The sequence below is a fragment of the Ursus americanus genome, chromosome X (assembly GCF_024610735.1).
Source record: "Ursus americanus isolate L20-20 chromosome X, mUrsAme1.1.p, whole genome shotgun sequence".
NCBI lineage: Eukaryota > Metazoa > Chordata > Mammalia > Carnivora > Ursidae > Ursus > Ursus americanus.
In genome coordinates, this window is record NC_142164.1 from 33,259,804 (window position 1) to 33,285,790 (window position 25,987).

Consider the following 25,987-nt stretch of genomic DNA (forward strand, 5'->3'; position numbering starts at 1 on the left):
CTGAAACTTCTGAGAACTTGAGCTATTCCAGGCAGGAGACAGTCACAGCCTCTGACCTCAGCAGTTCGGGAGCTGCCGGAGGCACTCCGCAGGTGAAGCCCTGGGGCTGGTTATTTTTAAGAAACAGCAGACAAAGGAGACTCTCTGAAAACCGAGTAAAAGTTGACCCTTTTTAAAGAGACATTTATAAGTATAAGAGAAATCTCCATTTTTAAGGGTGTCTCCTTCTCTGTTCCAGGAAGGGGAGGATGACCAAATCTCTAGAAACTTTTATCCAGGAGGAAGGTGCCTACTTAAATCTGCATAACAGCCTTACACTTGTTTACTGTACTTTTCTTGGTAACCTCCCAGAACTGGACTCCTCCCTACGCCCGTATCTTTTGTCTTTAACTGAAGATATTTTAAGGTGATGATAGGGCCATTGGCCGAGTTACTCAGTGTTCCTATACAGGGGGTATACGTGTTATTAACCTTCTGTTTGTTTTTCTCCTGTTAATCTGTTTTTTATTACAGGGAGGGGGGTCTCAGGCAAGAACTTAGAAGGGTAGAGGAAAATTTATTTTTCCTCCGTTGTAACCTGAATGTTTGTATCCCCCCCCAAATTTATTTATTTATTTATTTTAAAGATTTTATCTATTTGACAGAGAGAGGGAGACAGCGAGAGAGGGAACATAAGCAGGGGGAGTGGGAGAGGGAGAAGCCGGCTTCTTGCTGAGCAGGGCGCCTGACTCAGGGCTCGATCCCAGGACCCCGGGATCATGACATGAGCTAAAGGCAGACGCTTAATGACTGAGTCACCCAGGTGCCCCTCCCCACCAAATTTATATGTTGAAATCCTAATGCTTGATATGTTGAGAGGTGGGCCTTTGTAATGAGCTTAGGTCAGGTGGGCAGAGCTCTCATGAGTGGGATTAATGCCCTTATAAGAGGTCCCAGAGAACTCACTTGCCCCTTCCATCATGTGAGGTCATGGAGAGAAGCTGGCAGTCTGCAACCTGAGAGAGGGTCTTCACCAGAATGCAGCCATGCCAACACCATAATCTTGGGCTTTCTAGTCTCCAAAATGACAAGAAATAAATTTCTGTTGTTTATAAACCACTCAGTGTGTGGTATTTTGTTATAGACACTTGAATGTACTAAAACACTGATTTTAGGATAAATCCCCTGTTGAAATGGTAATTATATCTTCTTTGATGTTACAGCATCACTGGCAACATGGTCTTCATCATCATGATTATTTTGTTTCAAGCACACTTTTCATCTTAAGCATGAACTTCTGAGAAATGTGTTTGTCATTATGAATATTGTGTTAATTGCTATTTGTTCAATCCTTGTCGGTCTTTCCAATTTCTTCAGGGGAGGAATTTCTCATGATAGAAATTCACAGTGGACTATACATGGCCATTCTTATTCATTGTAGTGGCAGAAGTGAATGAATTTTAAAAGGCTTATTCATCTACTTCATTATACCATTTTGAAGTGGTAATGCTTAGAAAGATGCACTTTGAGATGGGTTATGCTTTCTGCTCTGGGAAAGTCAGTTTTGCCTATGTTTTGGGAGCAGTCATCAAGACGATGTGACCACTGGTTGACCCATGGGCTGGACCTAGGGGCACCTCACCCTATCCTATGTCCTTGGGATGTGGGTTTCACTTTCCTTCCCTGCTCCCAGATGCTGCAAAGACATAGCCTTTTGATAGTGATGTAGTGTTGAAAGCAGCTGGATGGTATACATGACTTAACCTAGTTGAGACCTCTATCTAAACTTTTAAGATGTGGCAGGAGGGTGTGGAGATCTACTCATCTTGCTGCCACCCAGGACAAGCCTCATATGTAAGTTCCCTTTGCTTTTTAAAATTGCCACCTACCAACTTGGGATGGCCTCTCTTTCTTCCGTCTCTCCCTACCCTCTGAGTATAAAGACTGATTTCATATTACACCTCGAAAACTCCCAAGGAGCTTGTGAACCAACAGTTGGGGAGCCAGCCAGGAGATCAAAGAATTGGGCCAAAGAAAGAGGTATCTGTGGGGGCTATCTTGAGTTGGCCATTGACTTGTCAGTGGGACAAGGTGGCCCCTATATCAAATGCCTGTGGACTAACACATGAGTATGGGGATGCCCCCAAACGCCCATCAGTCTAATGTGCTTGTTGGAGGAACTGCACGGAGAAAGGAAGCACATGGCAGTCACAGGGGACTGGCCTCCACTGTGGCCAATGGCCACATACACTGAGTTAGAAAGTTAGAAGAGCTGAATTCTGAGAAGGTCATGAGTGTCCCCTAGTCTGCTTGCTTCAGGGCTGACACAGAGGGTGGGAAAATAGGACAATCAGTTAGAGACCTTGGTGTGCCATTTTGCAAAGCTAGGAGGGCACAAGATGTCTCAGATTAAGATCTGAGGGCTTGTGATTAAGCCTGATTGGGTTGTTAAGAGGTGGAATCCCTGGGAAAATGATAAGGGTGAAGAGGGGGATGTTGTGAGAGAAGTAAAACAGACAAAATGCCTGGAGCCATCCGACCCCTAATACGAAGGAAAGCAAAAGCTCAGCAACAGCAACCCCAGCCAGTGGGGCAACCCCCATTTCAGGAAATGTTCAGGATGAGAGAAGATACTTCAGTTGAACTTATTGATACAGCTGCCAAGTCCCAGCGAAAGGCCGGGGAAGTATCCAGATACGGTTAGTGCAACTGCGGGCCGCGGGGGCAACGGCGTTTCTGTGACCAGGCAGCAGGCAGAGAAGTGAGCAGTCTCGCCACACCCCCTGCCCTCCAGCAATGCCTGCGTGGTGTTCTGGGGTTTCAAGGTACTCACTCTCTTAGAGACTGGATCATTCTGTCTTGCAGGAAGGCTTGGCCCAACGAAGGGGATCTCCCTGGGAATCTGTACTGAAGGTACAGCAAATTCATAGGGACGTGGGAATGAAGCAGGCAACCTGTGCCCCTTTCTTTGAAGACCCTGATGGGGCCATATTCACTGCAGGAATGAGAGCCAAGATTCTCCAGCCTACCCCCAGCACCTGCTATGGGATGCTGATATCCATGCTGAGCTCCGTTGTGGGACAGGACATTTGTGACGTTGGGCAATCCATCGCCGATCTGGGGGAAACTGACGGATCCCAGGAACGGATATGGGCTGTGGGAAAGGCCCCCAATAGAGGAGATGTTCAGAAAGTAAGAGGCTACCCCAGCAGGCTGTAAAGGTCTAATAAGTGTAACCCGGAAGCAAATGGGGTATGATCTTATCACTGCGGGTACCCCACCTGAACAGATTGACCAACAGCCAAACGCTGTGTTGGTCGGTCTGTAGAAAGCCTTAAAATCTGAACAGCACTTTAGACCTGCCCCACCTGCCCCTACAATCCCGGATACCCTGCCTGCTCCGGCAGAGTCCTCAGGAATACAGACTTACCTGGGGCAGATGCCTTCCACACCTCGGATATAGGAAGCAGGCCAAGACCACCTTTAGGTGACGGCCATTGGAGGGGATCAGAGGCCTCATGTTGAGCTCACTATTCACTAGTCCTCCAGAAATAAACCAAGGGTGATGGCTCTGGTGGATAACAGAGTTGAATGTACTCGAACACACAGTAATCCTCAGAAGTTTTCTAACCCCCTTAGTGCCACGATAGTTATGGAGGGCAAACGGTTATGGTCAGGAAGGTCTTTTTGACACTGCAGATCGGGCATTCTCCTGCCCACCTCCAAGAATGTGAGGTTTTTATCTCCAATACCAGAGAACATGTTGGGTATTATTATCCCACAAGGTCAAACTCTGCAAATCTCTGTTGATGAATTCCACTTCCAGGTTAGAGTAATCAAACCAGTGCTGAGGGGAAACACCAACTAGAGCTGGTAAGCCTGCCACCCCCATGAAGAGTAGTAACTTTCAAACAACATAAACTGCTTGAGAGGCATAGGAGATAAGAGAAACTTTTTAAGAACCACATCGAGTAGGTATTGTACACCCTGTCCACAGTGCTTTCAACCACCCGGTAGAGCCAATAAAAAAGCCAGATAGCTCATGGCAGATGACAGTAGACTACCAAGAATTGAACAAGGCAGTCTCCCCTGCTCCATGTGGCTGTGCGCAACGTTGTCAACATCTTAGATATCTTGGAAATTGTCCTAAGAGTGTCCCAGGCTGTGTTGGATGTAGCAAATGTTTTTTAGTATACCCCTGGCCAATGAGACAAAAGATCAATTTGCCTTCACATGGAAGGGACAATAACGGATCTTTCAAGTGCTTCCCCAAGGTTATCCACATCTCCCCCTCATATGTCATAGGATGGTAGCCCAAGACCTGTCCCTGTTCTCCTTTCTCACATCAGCAAAATAGGCCCATTACATTGTTGATATAATGTTAACATGTAAGGACTTGGCTTTGTGAGGGGAAGGATGGGCTATGAACCCACAGAAAGTCCAAGGCCCAGTCGCTGCTATAAAGTTTTTGGAAGTCATCTGGTTGGGTAAGAAGCCATGATTTATAAGGTGTAAGCCCATCCAAACCCTGAGGATGTGAAAGAGGTGCAAGGCTTTATAGAGATTTTGGGGTTTGGGAGGACTTTTATTTCCCATCTGGCACAGTGCTTCTGTCCATTATAGCACTGTGTAAAGAGAGTAGCAAGCCGCCTTTGAGAAGGCAAAAAAACTTGTAAATCAGGTTAAAGTTCTGGCACCTCCCAAGCAAGGCTACCATTTGAGTTAGACGTGTCTGGGACTCCAGACGGGATGAGTTGGGAACTGTGGCAGAAACAACAGAAAAAGATAGCACCCCTAGGATTTTGGTCTCAGTTCCGGAAGGGGGAAGAAATCCGTCATACCCCAGAGAGCAACAGTTCCCAGCAGTGTATACAGCACTCTTCACGGTAGAGCCTCTGAGTAATGAACAGAGCCTTTCAGTAATGAACAGCACATTGTGGTAAGAACTTCCCTACCTATCAAGGGGTGGGTTGAAAATATGTCCCAGCAACCCGCTTCTGTTGTGGCTCAAGCCCCTATTCTGACTAAGGGGCGTGCCTCTTTGCAGGAGAGGACCAGCACCTTGCCAACCAGCCTACTGTCTCTAGAAACAGTATGAGGAGTGCTGTATGTGGAACCTCCAGGTACCCTTGCCTTTATTACTGTGAAGGCCTCTTGGCCCGTTAAGCGGTGGGGGGGCGGGGGGGGCGGTGGAAGGAAATTCTCACTGATGCCCCGGTGAACAGAGGCGGTTAGTCGAAGCCATCCAGCCACAAGGACTCTGGTCACTATCCAGCCCAACACTGACACCATCTGGATGGAAACAGGAACAAACCACAGCAACCAGTGGGCTGAACTCTGAGAGGTCTCTCCGGTGATCACTCAAGAGCCCGGGGCAGTTAGCCCTTTGTACTGACAGTTGGACTGTTCTAAAGAAATTCACCCTTTGGCTCAGATAATGGGAAAGTGAGAGGTGGATGATTATGACTAAGCCCTCGTGGGGTCAGAATATATGAAAAGATGTTTGGGTCCATCTGCAAGAGCCTAAGGCAGTCCTCCTGTTTTGTGTGTCCCAGCTCATAAGGCACTGACACCTTCTGGCAATCAGGAAGCTGTTGCCCTCCCTCGGGTACAAGCCCCAACAGCAGATCCTTCAGTAGATACAACAGATCTGGTATACAGGAAGAGTGGCCACAGCGGCACCCGGATGGGATGGCATGTTGCCAAGGATGCCAGGTTGCTCTAAAAGTACACTGACTGTTAATGCAATCAGAGCATGTCCCGTGCGTTCTAAACAATGCCGAGGAGTCTGGGGCCAGCCGCCAGAGTTCCCAGCCAGTGCGGCATTGGCAAATTGATTCTGTTGCTCCTCTCCCTCTGAGGGAGGGTTCTAAATGTGCCTTGGTTTGTGTGGACCCTGCTTCTGGTCTAACCCAAGCTTTCCCCCGTCACTGTGTAAACCAGGCTGCCACCATTTAGGAATTAGAGAAGCTGAGTACCGTGTATGGAAACCTTCGTTGAATAGACAGAGATCACATTTCAAAGGTCATGATGTGTAAGACTGGGTGAAAGAATGTGACATTAAATGGAAGTCATATCTCCCCTATAATCTGCAAGCAGCAGGGGTGCTAGAAAGGAAAAAAGGAATATTAAAGCAGCAGATTAAATTACTAGCAGTTAAACCCCCTTGGCCAGGTGGACTGAAGTACCTTCCAGGCTTTAATACATTTGAATGACCAACCAGTAGAGCCCATATGCCAGACTGGAGACCACTGCCAAGGCACCCAGTACTGTAAAGGTATAGAATTGCAGGAGACAGCCATTGCCCCGACTCTCACCATAGATCAACAAGCTATGCTGCTAAAAACAAGCCTCATCATGCCTGGGAGAGGCATTATCTACTGACATTTGCGATGGGATGTCTTGCCGGGATGGGTGAGTTACTTCGCCCCCCTGGGTCGGGGGGAGCTACTCAGTCTCCACTGGAATCTTGTTATCATGCTGGGAGCCACACTCGTTGAAATGCACTGTACTTGGAATAGAACATACACAAAGGGGAGAAGATAATGGTCCTGGTCTGGCATATTCCACCCCCAGCCCATCTCCTCATGGATGACAGCAGTGCCTCTCCCAGCCAACATGTAATGGCATACATGACCTGGCCACATTCCTAAAGCTATAGGCACTTTAACATCTAAAGTTCAGGCCACAGGTGTAATTCTTACAGAAGGGGGAAGACCTCCTCATACAATTTCCTGACAAATATCTGTCTTTTGACCTTAGACTTCTGTTGTTCTTGTGGTGTCTGGTCATGGGATGGGCACCTAATGGACATACTTTTATACAGTATACAAACTCATATGCCCGACAAAAATCAATTCAGTTGTTGGGTATGTGGACAGCTGCCCCCCTCTAGCTCTTCAGGACGGCCATGACGGTATCACCCCTCCAGGAAGGGATTAAAAGGCCCCAAAGCAGTACATTAAGAAGAACAGGCTAGGGCCAGCACTCTTAGTTCACCTGATATTCCCAATACTGATCCAGAAAACTGGCCTATGGCACAAACTGCCAATGATACTGGGCATTTTTTTTTTTTTTTGTCAGACAAACTAAAGGCGGCCCATAAAGTTGCTGAGTGGTAAAGTCCTAGAAATACCACCGTCAGAACCGTGGGTGGCTATGCTTAGATTTGGAATAGGTTTATGTGGCTTACTCTGGGTATAGACATTTGAGCGCCTGGGCACCCTTATGTTGAGAATAAAAAAGGTTACTCTAAACAGAATCAACCCAATCGTACTAGAAATATGGAATGAATACCACTGGAACTGTGTAAATCACTCTGTTGTATTAAGGGATGGTGACTGGTTTGGCACTGATTGATTGTGCTGCCCAGGTATTTATCGATAGCACCAAATGGAACCCGATGGTTGTGTGGTACAAATCTCTGGCGATGGATGAGTGGTTGGACCATTGCAACCTGAGTGGTTGGACCATTGCACCCGGGTTTTCCCTGAGCACAGGAGAGTATCTGCCTCATAGTAACAATGGTGGCCAACATCTCTCCTTTTAAGGTCAGATGGGCACATTCTTTCACTGGTATGCTCATTTGGCTGCCATTTTTGTTCCCTCCATTGGTTTGGAGGGTGCTATAGCACATATATAAGCCCTCACTAAATTCACTCAGCAAGCCTTGAATGATAGCCAACAAAACCTGTCCTTACTGAGCATTGAAACGACTCTTAAAAAAAGAAAAAAAAAAAAGCTGTCCTCCAAAATAGGATGGCCTTGGACATTATTACTGCCTTGCAAGGAGGCACCGTTGCCATTATCCAGACAAAATGCTGTGTCTTCATACCTGATGAGTCCGCTAGTATATCATCTTTATGAAGTCATGTGAAAACACAAGTAAACGCCCTGAGTGATCCAACCCTGAGTGTAGGGGACTTAACAAATCAATGGTCCAGATCATGGGACTCTTGATGAAACAAGTTGTCACTGAGATTGGGAATCATTGTCTTAATCTGTTTTCTTCTGTGCGTGCCTATTTGTTGCGGTAGCATCTGCCTCCAGTGCAGCTGGATAGCCACCAAAAAAGCCACCTCTATGCTAGTGAAGTCCCTTGCTGACCATTGAGGGTACATTGCAGAAGAGGGGGGCATATGAGATTATAAGAGCTGGTCATGAGAGATGTAACATTGGGGAAGCCATTGAGGAGACATGACCATTGGTCAACGCATGAGCTGGACTCAAGCAGTCAGAGGCTCCTCACTCCTCCCATGTCCTTGGAATGTGGGTTCTGCTTTCTTACCCTGATCCCAGAGGCTGCTCCAAGGACAGAGCCTTGAGATAGTGATGTGTTGAAAATACCTGCCTGGTATACATGACTGAATCCAGTTGAGGCCTCTACAAACTTTTAAGATGTGGCAGGAGGTTGTGGAGATCTACTTGTCTTGCTGCCTCCCAGGACAAGACTTGTATGTAAGTTCCCTTTACTTATTAAATCTGTCATCTACTAACCTGGAGTGGCCTGCCTCTTTCTTTGGCCTTTTCCTGCCCTCCAAGTACAGGGGCTGATTTTAGATTATACTTGGGAAGCTCCCAAGATTACAAACCAACACTGTGAGACTATGGCATATTAGGGACAGCACAAGCTTAGAAACCAGACAGTTCACTCTGCTTTTCCTAGCCGTGTGACTTAGGTGAAGATCCTTTCTCTGTCTGATTCTCAGTTTCTACAACAGCAAAGTAGAGATTTTAAATATACCCATGTATCTACATAAATCAAAGCACATTTGTATTTGGCATATTGTCAGTGTATTGTCAGTGCTCGATAAATGATAATTATAATAAAATGAATAATGTTAACCTTAAAAATAAAACAACCAGTTATTTTACCAGCAAAAATGGATTTATTCTGGACTATCAGAGAATTCCAATTTGGGACAAGCAAGCTATGGCAAAACCATAGGCAAGTCTGGAGAGCAAAGGAGAGGAACAATCTTTTATAGAGGAAAAGGGGGGTGGAGAGGGCTGTCATAAACAAAAAGTCCACTGGAGTAAACTGGATGTTTGATGTATAGTGACTTTTCATTGGCTGAATTGTGATCGTCTCCCATTGGCTGAGCTGTTGCTGGGCAAAAATAAAACCTTTCTTCCTCCTGCTGGGATAGTAAAGTAGTATGTAAGCTTCTTCTTATTGAGAATGCAAGATAGCCTCTTCCTATGGGGTCTGCAAAGAAACGCGAAGGGTGGAACTGTATGAGGGCTCCCTCTTCTGGCCACCCAGCTCCATTTTAAATGAGGTTTCCTTCTATTAATTTTCACAATATTATCACGATAGTGTGTAGGGAGTGGGCCAAATGAAGCTAGTTTATGTGTGAGGTTTTAAGACAGACAGGTAAACAAGAGTCGATCATAAATTTTCTTTCTGTGTCTTTCACTATTGCTTATCAGCATCTTAACAAAAAGAATTTTTCAGAACAAAATAGAAATTATCGCTAAAGCTTGAGCTTAGGTGTAAGGTTAGAAGTTTAGAAGTTAGGGGCACCTGGGTAGCTCAGTGGGTTAAACGGCTGCCTTCAGGTCAGGTCATGATCCCAGGGTCCTGGGACTGAGCCCCACATCTGGCTCCCTGCTCAGTGGGGGAGGCTACTTCTCCCTCTGCCTGTCACTTCCCTGCTTGTTCTCTTTCTGTCAAAAAAATAAATAAAATCTTAAAAAAAAAAGTTTAGAAGTTAGAGTTTAACCCCAAGGGAAGGTTAAAAGCAGAAACACTGGAGTTAATGCTAAGGGTAGGGGCTAGAGATTTGAGAATGTTGGTTTCTAGATATTTGAGTAAGGTTGGACTTTCCAGATAAACAGGATCATAATTAGAGGTAATGTCAGGATTTAGAGGTAAGAGTTAGGGTTAGAATTCATTATAACATTAAAGGCAGGGGTACGATTAAATATAGAGATATTTAAAATTAAGGATAAAAATAATGTTATAGATAAGGTGGGAGAATACGGGCAGAGTCAGGACTAAATTGAAACTTAAAAGTGGATTAGCCTTAATGGAAGAAAGAGATCCACTAATTTCCCTTCCCTCTGCTACCTGGAAGTACATGTAAAGATGTAGGCTCTACCACCACTTTTTTTCTGGAGTAACTATGATGAAGAGGTTTCTTGGCAACCCATCTTGAACATGGAGTGTGGGCACAGAAGGAGCATTCGCGTTGTTAAGCCACTGAGACTTTAGGATTGTTCTTTACCACAGTTTATCTGAAGCTATCCAAATGGATTCAGGAAGCTAAGAATCCTAGTCAGCTGTTGATTGAGAATACCTTCAATAAAAAGAGAAATCACAGGGGCGCCTGGGTGGCTCAGTTGGTTAAGGTTAAGGGTCTGCCTTTGGCTCAGGTTATGATCCCTGGGTCCTGGGATCGGCTGCGTTGGGCTCCCTGTTCAACAGGGAGTGGACTTCTCCCTCTCCCTCTGCTCCTCCCCCTGTTCGTGTTCTCTCTCTCTCAAATAAATAAATAAAATCTTTTAAAAGATTTTTAAAAAGAAGAGAAATCACATATAAAAACCTATACCGGCATACCTTGTTCTATTGCACTTTACCTTATTGAATTTTGCAGATACTGCATTTTTTCCACATTGAAGGTTTTGTGGCAACCCCATGTCAAGCAAGTCTATCAGAGCCATTTTTTTTTATTAGCAGCACTTTTCGAACAGTATTTGCTCACTTCATGTCTCTGTGTCACATTTTGGTAATTCTTGCAATATTTCAAAATTTTTATTATTATTCTATTTGTTATGGCAATCTTTGATCAGTGATTATGACTCACTGAAAGCTCAGATGACAGCATTTTTTAGTGATAAAACGTTTTTTAAAATTAAGGTATGCACATTGTTTTTTTTAGACATAATGCTATTGTACCTTTTACAGACTGTATTATAGTGTAAACATAACTTTATATGCACTGCTAAAAAAATCATTTGACTCACTTTATTGTGGTGTCTTGGAAATGCACCTGCAACGTCCCTGAGGTATGCCTGTATGTCCTTTCACTTCCGTTTGCCTTGATGTTGGCTGAAGTGACAGCCAGGTTCTTTTGTGTTATTTAGGTACTGGACTAGGTGGTGAACCTTTTCTATCCAATAAATATACTATTTATTACAGATAATATGCTACCCTGCTGTGATCCCACTGTCAGGGCTGACGGGTTTATTCCCTGAGTGTTGGGATGATTGTGGACTGATAGCTTTTAGCTATAAGCCTTCCTTAAGAGTTGCCTGTGTTGAACAGAATGGCCTGGCATAAGGCAGCTCTTTTGGGGGCAATCGAGGTATAGAGGTCTGGCCCCCTCGCTTTAACTTGGGACAACTCTGAAGGGATATCTTAGATTCAGAGCTCCCCATGGGAGTCAACTAAGTGTGATCATTGTTTTTGTTGTTTGCACCTCTTAATTGTCTTTCCCCTGGTGTTGTAGTCGTTGAGTACATGCAGAATTAGTCAGGAAGTGTGATACTTTCTGGTTGTGTTTGTCTTTGTGGATTTATTTATTTACTTATTTATTTATAGGATTTTATTTGTTTATCTGTCAGAGAAAGAGAGAGAGAGAGAGCAAGCACAACAAGGGGGAGCAGCAGGCAGAGGGAGAAGCAGGCTCCCCGTTGAGCGAAGAGCCAGATGTGGAACTCGATCCCAGGATCCTAGGATCATGACCTGAGCTGACGTCAGACGATTAACCGACTGAGCCGCCCAGGCACCTCTGTGTTTGTGGACTAATTTTACAGCATTCAATTTAACTTGCAAAGAAAATGAGGTGAAGTGGTTTATTTTCCCCTCTGAAGGCACAGGGGGTTTAAGTCCTTATCATAAGTACAACACGGTCCATCTTCTCCCTCTGCCCAATCCTATTTTCTCCCTTGCCCCATGCAAATGGATCCCAAGATCACTTCCCAATGAGCGTCCTGCACACTTGTTTTCATTTCAGGATTTACATCCCCTCTTAGAGCTATGTGTGTTTATAAGTGCGCTATGGGTCACACAATATTTGAGAACCACTATGATGCCACCCAGTTCTGTTGGCACTACCTGTAAAAAATACTTCTAATATATTCAGTTCTCTAGGTGATATGGTAACATATGTCTGGTGAGAACGTCCAAGGAGAAATGTGCCTCTACCTCGGAGAATGCATTAGCCTAACAGGGAGTTGAGAGACTGTGTGGAAACCGTGTATTTCTGCAGTAAGTAGAAATGTACTGCTACTTGACGACAAGCAGCACCTTTCTCTTTTCAGACAGTGAATCCTTCCAATGCTATGGAATGAAGCACTTCAGTCTTCCCCAGCCCACCTTTCCTTCCACCTCCCGTTCTGTGCCATCAGAAATTCCAACTTCTCTCCATTGCCTTGCTTTTAGGGAAGAGTAGACCTTAGCTTCGGTGTTAAAAGGCATTTCTGGCCATGGGCAGCAGTGATCTGTTGTTTCAAGTGACAGTTCAACTTTTATCTCTTGATGCATTCCTAGGAATCGACCTAGTCATAGTTGCAAAGAAACGAGGCATTTCTGCTTTTTTCTCAGGAAACTGAAGTCATGCCAATACCATCTAGGCTCACTCATCATCAGGAAGGTATAAATATTGAAAGAAAAAGCCAATGTATTTTGTCATTTGTTCCAAGTGTGGAGGAGCAGAGTGGCTTCGTATAGTGACCCTGATTACAGAGGTATCCAAGGCCGTTTGGAACAGAGGTAAAGTAAGGTGCGCCATGACTGAAGAGTGGGTAGTTGTAAGGCCCATTTTGACATCAGGACCAGGCAATTCAATGCCCACAAATACTGATGATGTTTAATACGTATCTATTGAATGTAGAGTAGCTGCCAAGTATTGGGGATAAGACCATCAATAAGATAGACATGGTCCTTTCTGTTCTTGGGGAACTTGGAGTCTGGTGGAAATAAAATGGTAATGATACCTATCGCAAAGAGAGTACATGAACCATCTGGGGCCCCTCCTCAGGTTAAGGAAGGTAGGATAATTTGGCAGCGCACTTACTCTGCTCACAAAGAATCAGTGATGTTAATATGGTTTTGTAGTTTACACCTCTTAATTGTCCTCCGGTTTTGCAGTTTTTGAGTACATGCAGAATTAATCAGAAGAGTGGTATTTTCTGGTTGCGTTTGTCTTTTTTATCTTATTTTACAGGATAGGATTTAATTTTCAAAGAAAATGAAGTGAAGTGGTGTATCTTCCCTTCAAACGACGCAGGGGCAAAAAAGACGCGTGGCATACTAGCCAACATTTAATAAATTTAATAAATTAATAGGAAGTATCACAAAAACTTGGAATGGATAACATACAGGAACCACAAGTAAGACAACACTTTGCAACCACTCACAAAAAGTACCATTTGACCAAGGAGAAGATTTACAGGAAATAATATAAGGCAGTCTGTTGCACGTGTCTTAAACAGATATACATATATAATAGTACATCAAAATGTTCTGTTCGACAGTAAATTCACCACGTTTACATTGATCACATGGACTTTTTTTTAAAACATTTACAAAAGTTTGTAGATTTAACATTGAACTGTAAGATTTATATCCAAATGAGTATATTTGTTTCATACCAAACTGCACAGAACTTACGAATAGCACACGATTTGAGAATAATTACTGTGTTGGGTACAATTAAGTACTGCTACTTGATGACATAAGAATTATTAACAAATGTGCTATAAGCTATTATCATTCAACTTATTGCTAGTGCTTTTGAAAATCTGTGGTTCATATTTTATTTCTTTGTAAAACATGTGCTATGAGCTTGCCCTGATAGTTAAGAAATCAGATGTTTCCAATTTTCTCTAATACCTACAATACTTCAGATCTGAATGCATAGTCGTTTTAAGGGCTGCTGAAGGATTTCCTTCAGTCCTTTTTAGGTCACCTACTCTGCCTTACGTCAATACAAATCGATGGATTCATGCAACATACACAGCATACATGCAGGACACCAGCTGTATGTGCAGAACTCATGCTCAATGCATGCTGCGTGTCTTCAGACATCTTCGTTTCAGTAAGAATTAGATCATCTCATTCAATTTCATATAATTGTGTTAGCATGCAATTCAACAGAGCGAACGGGCAGGTAGACTTTACTTTCATGGTATATTTGGGCATGCTCAAGCAATTGACTGACATTTGGCAGTGTTGCTAATCAAGTAGAGACTGTATGAGTTTCCTCAAATACAGCAGCTCTCCCACTGCCCCCGTGGCAGACTGTTGGATTTAGCTATGCTGTGTGTTGAGAACATAGACCGGGGGTTTTTTGAAATTCAGATTCTGCCTTCACTGATTTCGAGATATTGAGAAGCACACGCTAAGGTGTGTAAGTAACTGTCAGGCATAAGAGATAGCATCATGAATTCTTCAGAAATTGATCCACAGTTGTGTGAAATGGACACACATGGAAATAGTGGAAACACTTGGATAACTCGGCACACAGCATAGACTTCATGGTCTGACTTTAGCAATGCTTGAAAACCTTTCACGGTTAACAAACTAGTTAAATGGTACTGAATTCTTAGAGCAGCAGGCCCACGAATGAAACAATGGCCAACACTTATTGTGACACAACACTATATTTTGACAAAGATTTTAAACTTCTGGTACATAATTGCAGTACGATGAAGAGCTTGCCACTTTCACAGATTAGCTGCAGCCTTTTCCTGCACTAGAGAGTTTGGAAGGATCTGAAAATGAGATAAATTTTGTTTAAAATCCAAATGGAAACTCTGTATTTCTGTTTATCCCAGAGTTCAGTACAAGCTTGTTTTTAATTACTTTTTTCACATTCTAAGGGCCTAATTCTGTAGTCCTTAATCAAGTAAAACTTCCAAGGTTTAGATCATCTATGCTTCCAGCACAAGTTTTACTCAAAAATGGACTGCGAAATTGGGTCCTATAGATAGAGGTACCATAATTACGAAAATATTTTAATAAGGCTCAAAATGCTAATTTCACTTTGTGTGTAGCACACGAATTTCCAGGATCCTGAGATCAAAACCCAATTGATGTTGAATCCTGGATTGGGAAAGAACTCTGGGATCTCGTTCCCCAGTTTAATCACAGAATTAGGTATTTACTAAGGACCAGAATGAAAACACTAATTCCAGTTTGCTTGTCGTTATAATCAGAATTTGAACATTGTCCTTAAGAAGTGAAAAGCTATTGGTGTATATATCTCGTATCATCCTTCCACTTCTGTAGTCCTGGTTAACCAGCTGCTATGTTAAAATACCACTATGTTTGGGGACGGACGTGGCAGTAAAATACCAACACGACATTCCGACAATGTCAAATTTTGCCCCTGTATGTGACAACGAGGCTAAGTTCTACCTTTGACTCACTAATGCCTGTGATAAGGTATCAGAAGGCAGAACCTATCTTACTGTGTTTATGTGTGTAGATGAGCAGAGCAAGAATTTAAAGTGTATATTTACTGTTAACCCGGAAAATTCGCTAATTTTGGTGTGGTTGAAATAACCGCTGTCACATGCATCATTCTGGTCTCCTGCAAATGCCACCTGAGATGAACATCAATATTTCCTTATGCACAAAAGAAAGAGAGAGAGAGAGAACAAAGGAAACAGGGAGAAGGAGGGAAGGAAAGAGGAAGGAAGGGAAAGCAGAAATATCAACATTTTATGCATCAAATAATCAAAATAAGTTATTCTCAATCTATTATAAACAGTAAATATAGAACCCTAAATCTCACTGTTGTGTGCATGATTGTAAAGTACAGGGTTGCAAAGCTATATACAAAACACTTTTTATCAGACAACGATATTTACATTAGTTATGACTGACAGAAGAATTCTAGGACCTTTCCTTACATTTGTAGCTTTACCGGAGGAAAAGACTGTGCTGCTTACACACTAATTACACACTGCTGATCCTTTCACTAACCACGTTGGAGGGATTAACTGGTAGCTCCAGATTCTCCACTTGCATCTCTATACCAGGCTCGTTGTCACTAGCTTTCTTAATCACCGGTTCGTTGGTATGCCGGTAAATGTTAACATTAAGCTCCCTCCCAGACAAAGCAGTAGCAGCCACTCTCGGGATCTGTCTCACGGGAGGTTTCTTGTCTGCCTTGTAATTGCAGCGCAAATAGTTAGAGAAAGCCCTTCGGTAAATTTTGTTGAAAAGCGTATACACCAGAGGATTAATTCCTGAACAGACATACCCAATCCACACAAACACATTCAGAAGCTTTTCCATGAGCTTCTGGTTACAGGCCTTTCCGCACAGAACCGACAGAATGTTGGTAATGAAAAACGGGCACCACATGACCAGAAACACAAAGAAAACAATGCCGAGGACTTTTGACGCTTTCCGTTCGTTGTTGATAGCTTGCATGGTGCCCCTGGGACGTCGCTCTTTCTTCTTTCTTCGGCGTGGGTTCACGTCTTGGTTAGGGTTGGCAGAGTTCTCTTCCTCCGTGGTGTTCCTCTTGCAGCACTTCAGAAAGTCCAGGTTTATTCCAGGCGGTTCCTCGATGTGGCCGTGCAGTAACATCAGAGCTTGACGGCGAAGAACGTGGATCGTCAGGCAGTACGTAATCACCATGATCGTCAACGGTATGAAGAAAGCGACGAAGGACCCAATGAGAACGAAATTTGGGTCATTCAGCACGCACGTGGTGTTGTTGACGAACACTTTATCTTCATCTCTCAGTCCGATCACTGGGATAGGAACTGACACACCTAAAGGGACAACAACAACAGAAGGTAGGATATCGTTACAGCACATCGAAGGACTGAGCAGGTCTGTGCAGTGGCATACAGTCAATTGCATTTTACTGAAGAAAATTCAGAACTGGCATTTGTTGAAAGCTATTCGTGGCATAAGCTGATAGTCACAGGAAAGAGTAGCCGTGTGACCTCAGAAAAATGATGATTTCTTTCGGGCTAGGAATGCCTTCTCCCCAAAGTTCTGTAGAAGGCGAGCAATTCCCGTAATGGCGCTTGTGTAAAAGTGGGTGGTGTGTGCTTTGTTTCATTTCCGGTTCCTGGAACTGGCCTGGCGCACAGGGGGCACTCAATAAATAATTGTCGAGTGAATGAATACATTACAGCTATACTCGACGGCATTAATACATTCACTGGTTCTTTTTTTTTTTTTCTTTTTTTAGCATATCACCTTCCACATGCAATAAAAATGATGTGTACACCACCTATAAGAGTGATCATGCCATATCAGGGGTTGCTGGGCTGTTTGAGATGCGTTTTTAGCTGACAGCGTCTGTTTCGACTCCCTCCCTTCCTGAGGAAAGAGGTCAAGAGGAGGAAATTTTATGGGTGAGTCCGATGGAGCCAGGGCCCTGGAGCTCTGGTTACTAGAGATGAAGAGGCCAGTAGGGCCCTGAGCCGTGCTGCGGGACTAGATCTGAGCACTCTGCAGAAATAATCATCTCTGTGCAGAAACAGAGGGGGACTCTCTTTTTAGCAAGGGGCTTTTGTGAGTCCCTGGGCATAAGCAACATCATTTCAAGGGCAAGAAACAGTAAAATACAGAGTTGGGAGAGATGCAGTATCCCCATTTCCGTGTGCAATGTCAAGCCTCTCTCTCTCTCTCTTTTTTTTTTTTTTTAAGAATACCGAGAGGTGGTCCTTGGAGGCATGCACTTCCATTAATAAATAAGCTCACTGGTAGAAAATAGCCATGAGGAGGTGAGAGTGGAAGGGGCTCTTGTGCCTCAGTCTAAGTGAGGAACCTGGACATTTTCAGAAATCGCTCTGGTAGATCTTGAAGAGATCAGGCATCGATAGGATAACTTGCAAGTAAAGTTAGAATTTTAATGTTAATTTATTCTCCCTTTATTCTCCCAGGAAGTTGAAGCCTGGGAAAAGTCAGAGATTATTCTTAGGAATCCTGGGCTGGCGGATGTTCACACTATGAGCTGCGAGCAGAGAGACAAGTGCACGCTCAGAGATTGGGGTTGGCTTTAGGGAACACATGGAGAACTGCGACAAATTTGAAACTGAAAATCCCTTCTTGCAGACAGCCTTACTGCCCTACGTCAGGGAGAGAGTTTTGGCTGGATGACCAAGAGGGAAAAATGGTCAGGGGCTCTCTGCTAGAGCCCACTCGAAGGTGGTGACTGGGATTTACTCACTGGGAAGAAACGAGGTGCTTGGAAAGCGATCTGTAAACCTTCTTCCCAACACACTGAATTTCTGAAATGACTGGCCTTTTTTCTAGAGAAAGAGACCAAGTGATGGTGTGAGCAGCAGTAATAAGTGTGACCAGGCTCGTTGGGGGTACTAGTACACGCCCACAGCTCTGAGCCCAGGCGAGCCATTCAAGAAAGTCCTAGAGGCTGTGAAAAGCAGGAGACTCTGCATGCAAAAGGTATCCTCAGGTAATGCTGTGAGGGATCCAGAGGAAGAGACTTTGAACTCTGGATGGGAAGAGTGACACATATCAGAAGGTAACTTTTACCAAGTTTGATGAAATGCATGGAGGAATTTGAACAGGCATTTGGGAGTACAGAGTACAACAGAACCTTACAGGTTACACTTCTTTTTCTTTTTCTTTTTCTCTTTCTTTCTTTCTTTCTTTCTTTCTTTCTTTCTTTCTTTCTTTCTTTCTTCTTTCTCTTTCTTTCTTTTTTCTTTCTTTCTTTCTTTCTTCTTTCTTTTTAAATTTATTTATTTGACAAAGAAAGAGAGAGAGAGAGAGCACACAAACGGGGAGCGGCAGGGGGAGAAGGAGAAGCAGGCTCCCTGCTGAGCAGGGAGCCAGATGCAGGGCTCAATCCCAGGACCTTGGGATCATGACCTGAGCTCAAGGCGGAAGCTCAATCCACTTAACTGACTGAGCCATGCAGGCGCCCTTACATTTCTTAAGTTATAAAAAGGCAGGTAAGAAGGCTGCCAGCTTTTAACTTTAGAACCTTTATTCCCAAAGTCATAAATACAAGGGAGTCTTTAGAAAGAGTGTATGTAGATTAGGCTTGCCTGAAGGAAGTCAGTATTGGCTTATCTTCAATGAAATGTTTTAGTGAAGGGTTAGGCTGCAGGAAATTTTCTAGAGTTAAGAAAGTGAATAGGGAATTAAGAAAAGAGGGAAGAGCTTCTTCAAAACATAATTTACAAGAGAAAAGAAAATAGAGTGAGAACCTACAAGTTAAGAGAGACTTAAAATACCTGTCAAGCAATTATAGTCTGTGGCCTTTCTTGGAACCTCGATGCCAACCAACTTTGAAAAACATTCATGACACAGCTGGACATTTTGAATAATGACTGGCTTTTTGATGATATTAAATAATTACCATTCATGAATTTTTGAGAGATGTTGATATTGATGTTTTGTAGAAAAAATAGCTCTTACATTTTTAGATATATATATATATACTGAAATATTTATGAAGTATTATGATGTCTGGAGTGTATTTCAAAATACTATGGGAGGGAGAAGTAGAGAGAAGTATGAATGAAACAAGACAGTCCATAAATTGATAAATCTTAGAGCTGGATGATGAATACATGGGTCTTTATTTTGTAATTATTCCTACATTTGTAATCTTTGAAAGCCTCCATAACAAAAGGTTAATAATATTTTAAAAGTTAAAAAGAGAAAAAGAAGACATAGACGTCCTTTCTGCAGCAGGCAATGAAATCACTATTAGATCTCAGATCATGAAGTTCTCCAGGACTCGCTGGCCACTGCTGACCTTGGAAGTGATTACTTTAGAGCAACAGACTTGGAGTTCTGAGTAGAAAAACTCACCACTTTGATATAATCATAGGAAAGAAGGCCATTTTCTGCCAAAGTGCTGGTAGAAAAACTTATACTTTCTCAGGATCCTATAGCCAGACCAGAGAGGGTTGTGGGGGACCCCCCTTCCAGCCTCTCCCCCTTTCCCAGCCCCCTAGCAATGTGGGAACTAGAGACTTGGTCTGGGGAAATTGCACTCACTCTGGAGGAATCCTGATAAGACTAGACAGACCTACACTTAGGAAACAAGCGTTGGAGTGGAGATTCAGTTTCCTACAGGAAATGCTGCACAACCTTCTAGAGCTACCTGAGGTCTCTGGGGAAGGCCTTACACGCTGACCAGAAGAGCAGAGCCCAGCTCTGCAGGGGAATTAGCAATTAGAATTCTGTTAAAAGATTTATTCACTTTTCTAAGGGACTCTAGGGACTAAAAATAAGCCTGTGTCAAAGGATAACCAAAGACTGACTCCAGATGAGCTGAAGCTGTTATTGGATATGTGAGTCCAGTTTTATCCGTGGCACCTATTTGTATAATTTTATGTACACTGAGTAAAGAGTGATTCCAAAGCTGCCTTTTGCTGAGTCTCTTATGTTGCAGGCACTGAGCCATGTATATCACTGACATTATAGATGTAAACTGTATTATCTCAATTTGGTTAAAGGCTCTGTAATACAGATTATTGTAAAGTAGCTTAACCCCTTTGCCAAATTTACGCCATTATTAATTTTCTTTTTCTTTCTTTCTTTTTTTTAAAGAAACCATGAATGCAGTCAACAAAACAAGAAGAAACTCAAGACCTTTTGAGAATATCTGGAAATTATGAATAATAGTAACAAATGAAGCTGCATTAATAACGATATAGATTGCACGGGTTATCTTATTCAGTACTTAAAAAGGTTAAAGGTATGTGTCAGCAGTTCTCAAAGTGTAGTTTAAGGACCCCGCGGGCCACTGAGGCTGTTGTAGAGGGTTTGCCAGATTTCCTTTTTCCAACTATTTGTCTTTGAAATTGCACTTTCTTCATAAACTTCAACCCAAACAACGCATCACAAGTTGAATGCAGATACAGGTATGAGAATTCAACTGTCTTTCCATAAAAATAAACATTAAAGAGATTTTTCACAATTGTAAAACACGGTTTTCATAAAAATGTTATTATATGTTAACATGAAATGGGTTCATTCTTGTTATTTAACATGAAATGATTCATAAATAGTTAAAACATTTCTCGTTTTAATTTCAAATACAACAAATATCAATAGGTATAATCCACATAAACAAAAGATTGTTGGGGTCTTCAAATATTTTGAAGAGTATAAAGGGATCCTGATACCACTGAGTTTGAGAACTGCTTTTGTATGTTAATAGACGAAGTTATTTCCACCCTGGAGAGTTAAGTTCAGCAAATGAGTAAAGTCTTTCTCAGTATTTTAAATTTGTCAACCAGTAGAACTTCGGGTGATAGCCTAATGTCAGGTCAATATAAAACAGCATCAATAATAGCAACAAAAGGCATGCACTATCTTATTCATTCTCATAAGAATTCTGAAAGGTATTTGGTGAAGTTAACTTCAGAAAAATTAAGTAATTTAGTAAATATAATTGGAGCAATCTTTGATATTTTTAAAACCTTCGAGTTGGGCAAGGAGAAAGAGTGAAAATGAACCACCACAGAAAATATCAGGTAGAAATGACAATTGCAGTAACGGTAACTACCTTTTGCTGAGTGCTTCCTATTTGTCATACACTGAGTCAAGTATTTGATGACTATTATATACTGTCATGTATTATCTTACTCAATCCAGACAACACATAGAAAGAAGGAATTATTAACTAGAATCACTTAATCTTTCTGAAATTAACTGCAATGAATCTTTATCAGTCTTCTTTAGAATTTTAGAAACAACAAAGATAAATTATGATTCATGTTCTGCTGAAAATAGCAAGCACTACTTCAACCAACAAGCATTCATTTTGTGTGCATTATCTCATTTAGTTCCCAAAAAACCCTGAAAAGTGATTATTATTTATTTAGATTACTTAAACTCAGAGACAAAAATATTTTCAATAAACGTATAAGGTCTTAGCATTTTAGAAATGTTGAATTCACGAACTGTTATAGTTTAAGTCTTTATTGAAAATAAATGTGTTACTACTATGACACGACTACTATTATGAATAAGTAGACCACTACTGCTATCGCTGCTACTACTCCTATCCTTCATCGAGTGCTCATTGACTCTGATACTTTATCTGTGTCAACATACTTTACATGCATTATCTCATTCCAGCCTCCTAAAAACCATAAAATAACTTGGTAAGGTTATTTACTTCAAGTAAGGCAAGTAAACCCAGAAAATATATAAAGATGTTCACATTGTTTCTTAAAGCCTCGAATTCAAGCAACACAGATCAATTCTCTTCAAACTCTCAGATAATAATGCCATATGCCAATGATTCTTAGATGCACATTTCTTTCAGATTTCAACATCTTTGAAAGCATGATGCGTCTTGCAACTTAAAGTCTCTTATAATCACTGTTGGCCGCCCCCAGTCACTATATAGTTGTCATTGCCTGTACATGTGCAAACCTGTTCTGAAAAACGTCTTTGGATCTCTTCTGGTAAAATCAAAATTACCAACAGCAAAATTTACAAAATGGGTATCAGCGGCATGGTAGAAATTCAGTGTGAATGAAGAATTATGTCAAAACAGGTAACGGGATGGAATGTTCTGAGGAAGGCAACCTCGACACTGTCAAATCCCACAGAAAGGTCTAGAATTAAAAATATTTCCCCCGTCTTTGAAAATGAGGAGGTCACTGTTGATTATAGAGAGAACAATTATAGTGGGGTAGTGAATACAGGAAACAGATTGCCAGGAAATAAATAATAAATGGTGATACAAAGGAGGAGAGAGAGATTATAGAATGAATTTCCTGGAACAAATTGGCCAACATTAAAACGCAAATGTGACATGCATGGTCCCTTGCTTCATGGAGTAATAAGTGAATCTCTTGCCCATGGGAGTTAATAGCAGAAGATGAAGAAACTGTGTTCAGAGAACATAGAAGACAAAACAATGCAAGCTGTGTTGCCTTAGTTTTCAGATGATAAAGTGTAACAGCGTTGCAGAGAGAAGCATTGTGCATGCTTTGGCGAATACAGCAGTATGATGTTTGTGCAGTGAGAATGTTAAGAAATTCAGAGTCAGGTTCAGAGTCAACTTTGACCTTCAAGGGGTTTTTAGGTTTAAGAAGAGTATGGACCTAGGCATGTGTGAATAAGGGATAGAGATTGCAATAGTAGGGGTAAGAAGAGCTTAAACGACTGAAGGAAGTTGAAATAAAAGAGGAAGACTATAAACAAGGAAAGCAAGAGGAGACAGCCCACGAGCTAACAAGATGAATGTTCAGGATTTATAAGATATACTTGGAAGAGAATCTGTGAAGAGGTGGGTGGGGAAGGTCTTCGTATCTAACTACAACCCTGCTGAGGTCTTGAGAAAGTGAAATTGGAGGTAGTGCTGAAATATGACCACATTACTACCAAGAGGTAGTAGAACATGCCACCCCAAAATATGCCTCTTTGGCATAAGGATTATTTTGAGTTGGTTATTTTGAGAAATTGCAAACACAGGGGAAGCTCTGAAAACAAAATAGAAGTTACCCTTTTGTAAGAGAAATTTGCATTCATAAAGGAAATCTCCCTATGTAAGGGTTTTCCTCTCTGTACCAGGAAGAGAAGGATGACTAAATCAGGAGAGGAGACAATCTTATTAATGGAGAAGGCACCCACTTAAATCTGAATAACAAACCTTACCCTTGTTTATTGTGCTTTTCCTAGTAATCTCCCATAAATGGTCTCCTCCCAACCAACATCTTTGTTTGTTGTTAGCTGAAGATGGTATTTAAGGTGGTGGCTTGCACATCTGGAGAAGTTACTCAGTTTTTTTGTTTGTTTTTGTTTTTTGTTTTTTGGTATATCCCTTGTGTACAGGAAGTATCTACATGTTATTAAATGTCTGTTTGTTTTTCATTTGTTAATCTATCTTCTATTACTAGAGGTCTAAGCTAAGACTTCAGAAATGTAGATGTAAAATGATTTTTCCCCTCTGTATTACTCACAAACTAATAATGTTTGAGAAAACTAAGACTATATTTAAGATTATATTCAAGATTAATTAAGATTAATAATGTGCTTTACACATTAAGGGTGATAGCTAGTAGAGTGGAAGAACTTAAAGATGCAAAAAAGAAAGGTAGCAGATGATGGAATAAGGTCCCCAAGGAGGCAAAGTCAGAAACAATTGAAAGAATTACACTAGGAATTAAGAATGGCTGTTACTTTCTATTAGAAGAGATGGTAATATGAATGGGTGGTAGAAATTATCAAGGCCTACATGAAAAGGTGAAAGAGGGATAATTAGAAATGAGAAATAACTGGTAGATGGCAAAAGAGCAGAATTGCACAAAATGATTTAAGTGGATATTTGTATGATTTAAGTGGATATTTGTTGATTCTGTGAAGCAATGAGAAATAAAGAGAGTGAATGCAGATAGGTGAATGTAGATAGTAAGCTTTTCTTAAAAATAAAATCAGACAGTTGAACACTCTTATATGCTACTAGGAAAATATTCAGAAGAGAGTTTGGAGATTCAGAAAAAAAAAAAAAGAGAGAGCGAGAGAGACAATGGGCAATGGAACAAGGCTCTGAGAGCCTGAGAATAAATGGACTGCTGGGTCCCCACTCAGAAAGTGAAGACTTGGGTCGAAGGTGGTCTCAGTTCTTTTGTAACAGGTAAGAAATATTATTATGAAAGGGAAAGAAGAGTCTAAATAAGGGGAAAAGTAAAAAAGATTAGGGGAAATAAACCAACTTTTGAGATATTTAGGAAGTTCCATGTATAAAACATGGTGATTGATTGGATATGGCATGCGAGAGAGAAGGAAGAGTCAATAAGTAATTGCAGGTTTCTGGTTTGTGTCCTTAGGTAGATGGGGTTGCCATTAAGCATAGGAACATAGGTGAAGGAGCAAGATTGTGGCAGGGAAGGTAATGGACTCTGGATTGTGTTATGTTAGAAGTGCTTGTTGAAGCTCAATATGAAATTCTATGTGAATATAGGTATTTGGAACTCAGGAGATTGGTGTGAGCTGGGGACAGGACATTTCTTATAAGTGGAAATTACAAGGTCATGATCTTTTAAGGAGAACTTTTGTGGAAAGAAGAAGGATCAGAAAAGAATCTAGGGCAAGGGTTCTACACCTTTTTGTAAGTATAGATCTCCTCTCAGAATAATGTTTTTGAGTGGAGAAAACAGCACAGGGGATTGCAAAGGAAACAAAATTATTTTGACATTCTACGATTAAACATTAAAAACAAACTTTAGAAACAGTAATATATGTGTTTTTTAATTAACACATTGAATATCAAGTTTTAGTAGTGGATCTAATAGCTACTCAAATTTTGAAATAATGACCAGGGTTTTTCATATGTCAACATATCTGCCAGAACTGAATGCGATTTTTAATTATCTGTGATTCCTCTTGGTGATAATGATATAGATACTGCCAATTACTATTCTAGTTTATTGCTTACATTTGTAATTGGAGTAAATCCTAAATTTCAGTTATCGGTTAGTTAAAATAAAGATGTTAATTTTTTTCAACATCAGACTTTACAAATTCTGAGCTACAGTCATGATGCAGTAGCTGGTATCAAAATTAGATTTAACTTCTTGCTATAAACTGCTCTAAAAACTGGCAAGAAAAGACTATCATTTTCTAGTAATGGTGGAGTAGCTTAAGGAAGACCAGCACTCCTGCTAATAACAATCAGAAATTGCGAACAAAATTTTAAAAACTCAACATTTGAAGGTACATAAGGGTGAGCAAAAAACATGTAGAAAGTACAGGAGACTCAGCCATTGAATGAGGGAAACATCTTTGAGTTCCAAAGTCATATGTGTCTTCCCCTGAGAGCGTTCTCCAGCATGGAGGCTAGACCTCAAAGCAGAAAGTTACAGTCTAGGGGAGCTAGGGTGTTACAGTCAGTTGAGCATCTGACTCTTGGTTTTGGCTGAAGTGGTTGTGATCTCAGGGTTGTGGTCTATGGGTCATGAGATTGGGCCCTGTGTTAGGTTCCATGCTGGGCATGGAGTCTGCTTGACATTCTCTCTCCTTCTGTCCCTCCTGCTCATATGCTCTCTCTCTAATAACTGAATAAGTCTTTTAAAAAAAGAGAAAGTTATG

At 41.6% G+C, this 25,987-nt stretch overlaps 1 protein-coding gene across 1 annotated transcript in view; it reads right to left on the bottom strand.

The window, feature by feature from the left end:
• Positions 1–15,889: 15,889 nt before the first annotated feature.
• Positions 15,890–25,987, bottom strand: part of HTR2C (5-hydroxytryptamine receptor 2C) — a 147,026-nt gene continuing 136,928 nt past the window's right edge. Inside the window, exon 4 of the mRNA XM_045804981.2 lies at positions 15,890–16,716. Within this exon, the coding sequence (XP_045660937.1) occupies positions 15,890–16,716 (827 nt within the window). The remainder of the gene's footprint in view (positions 16,717–25,987) is intronic.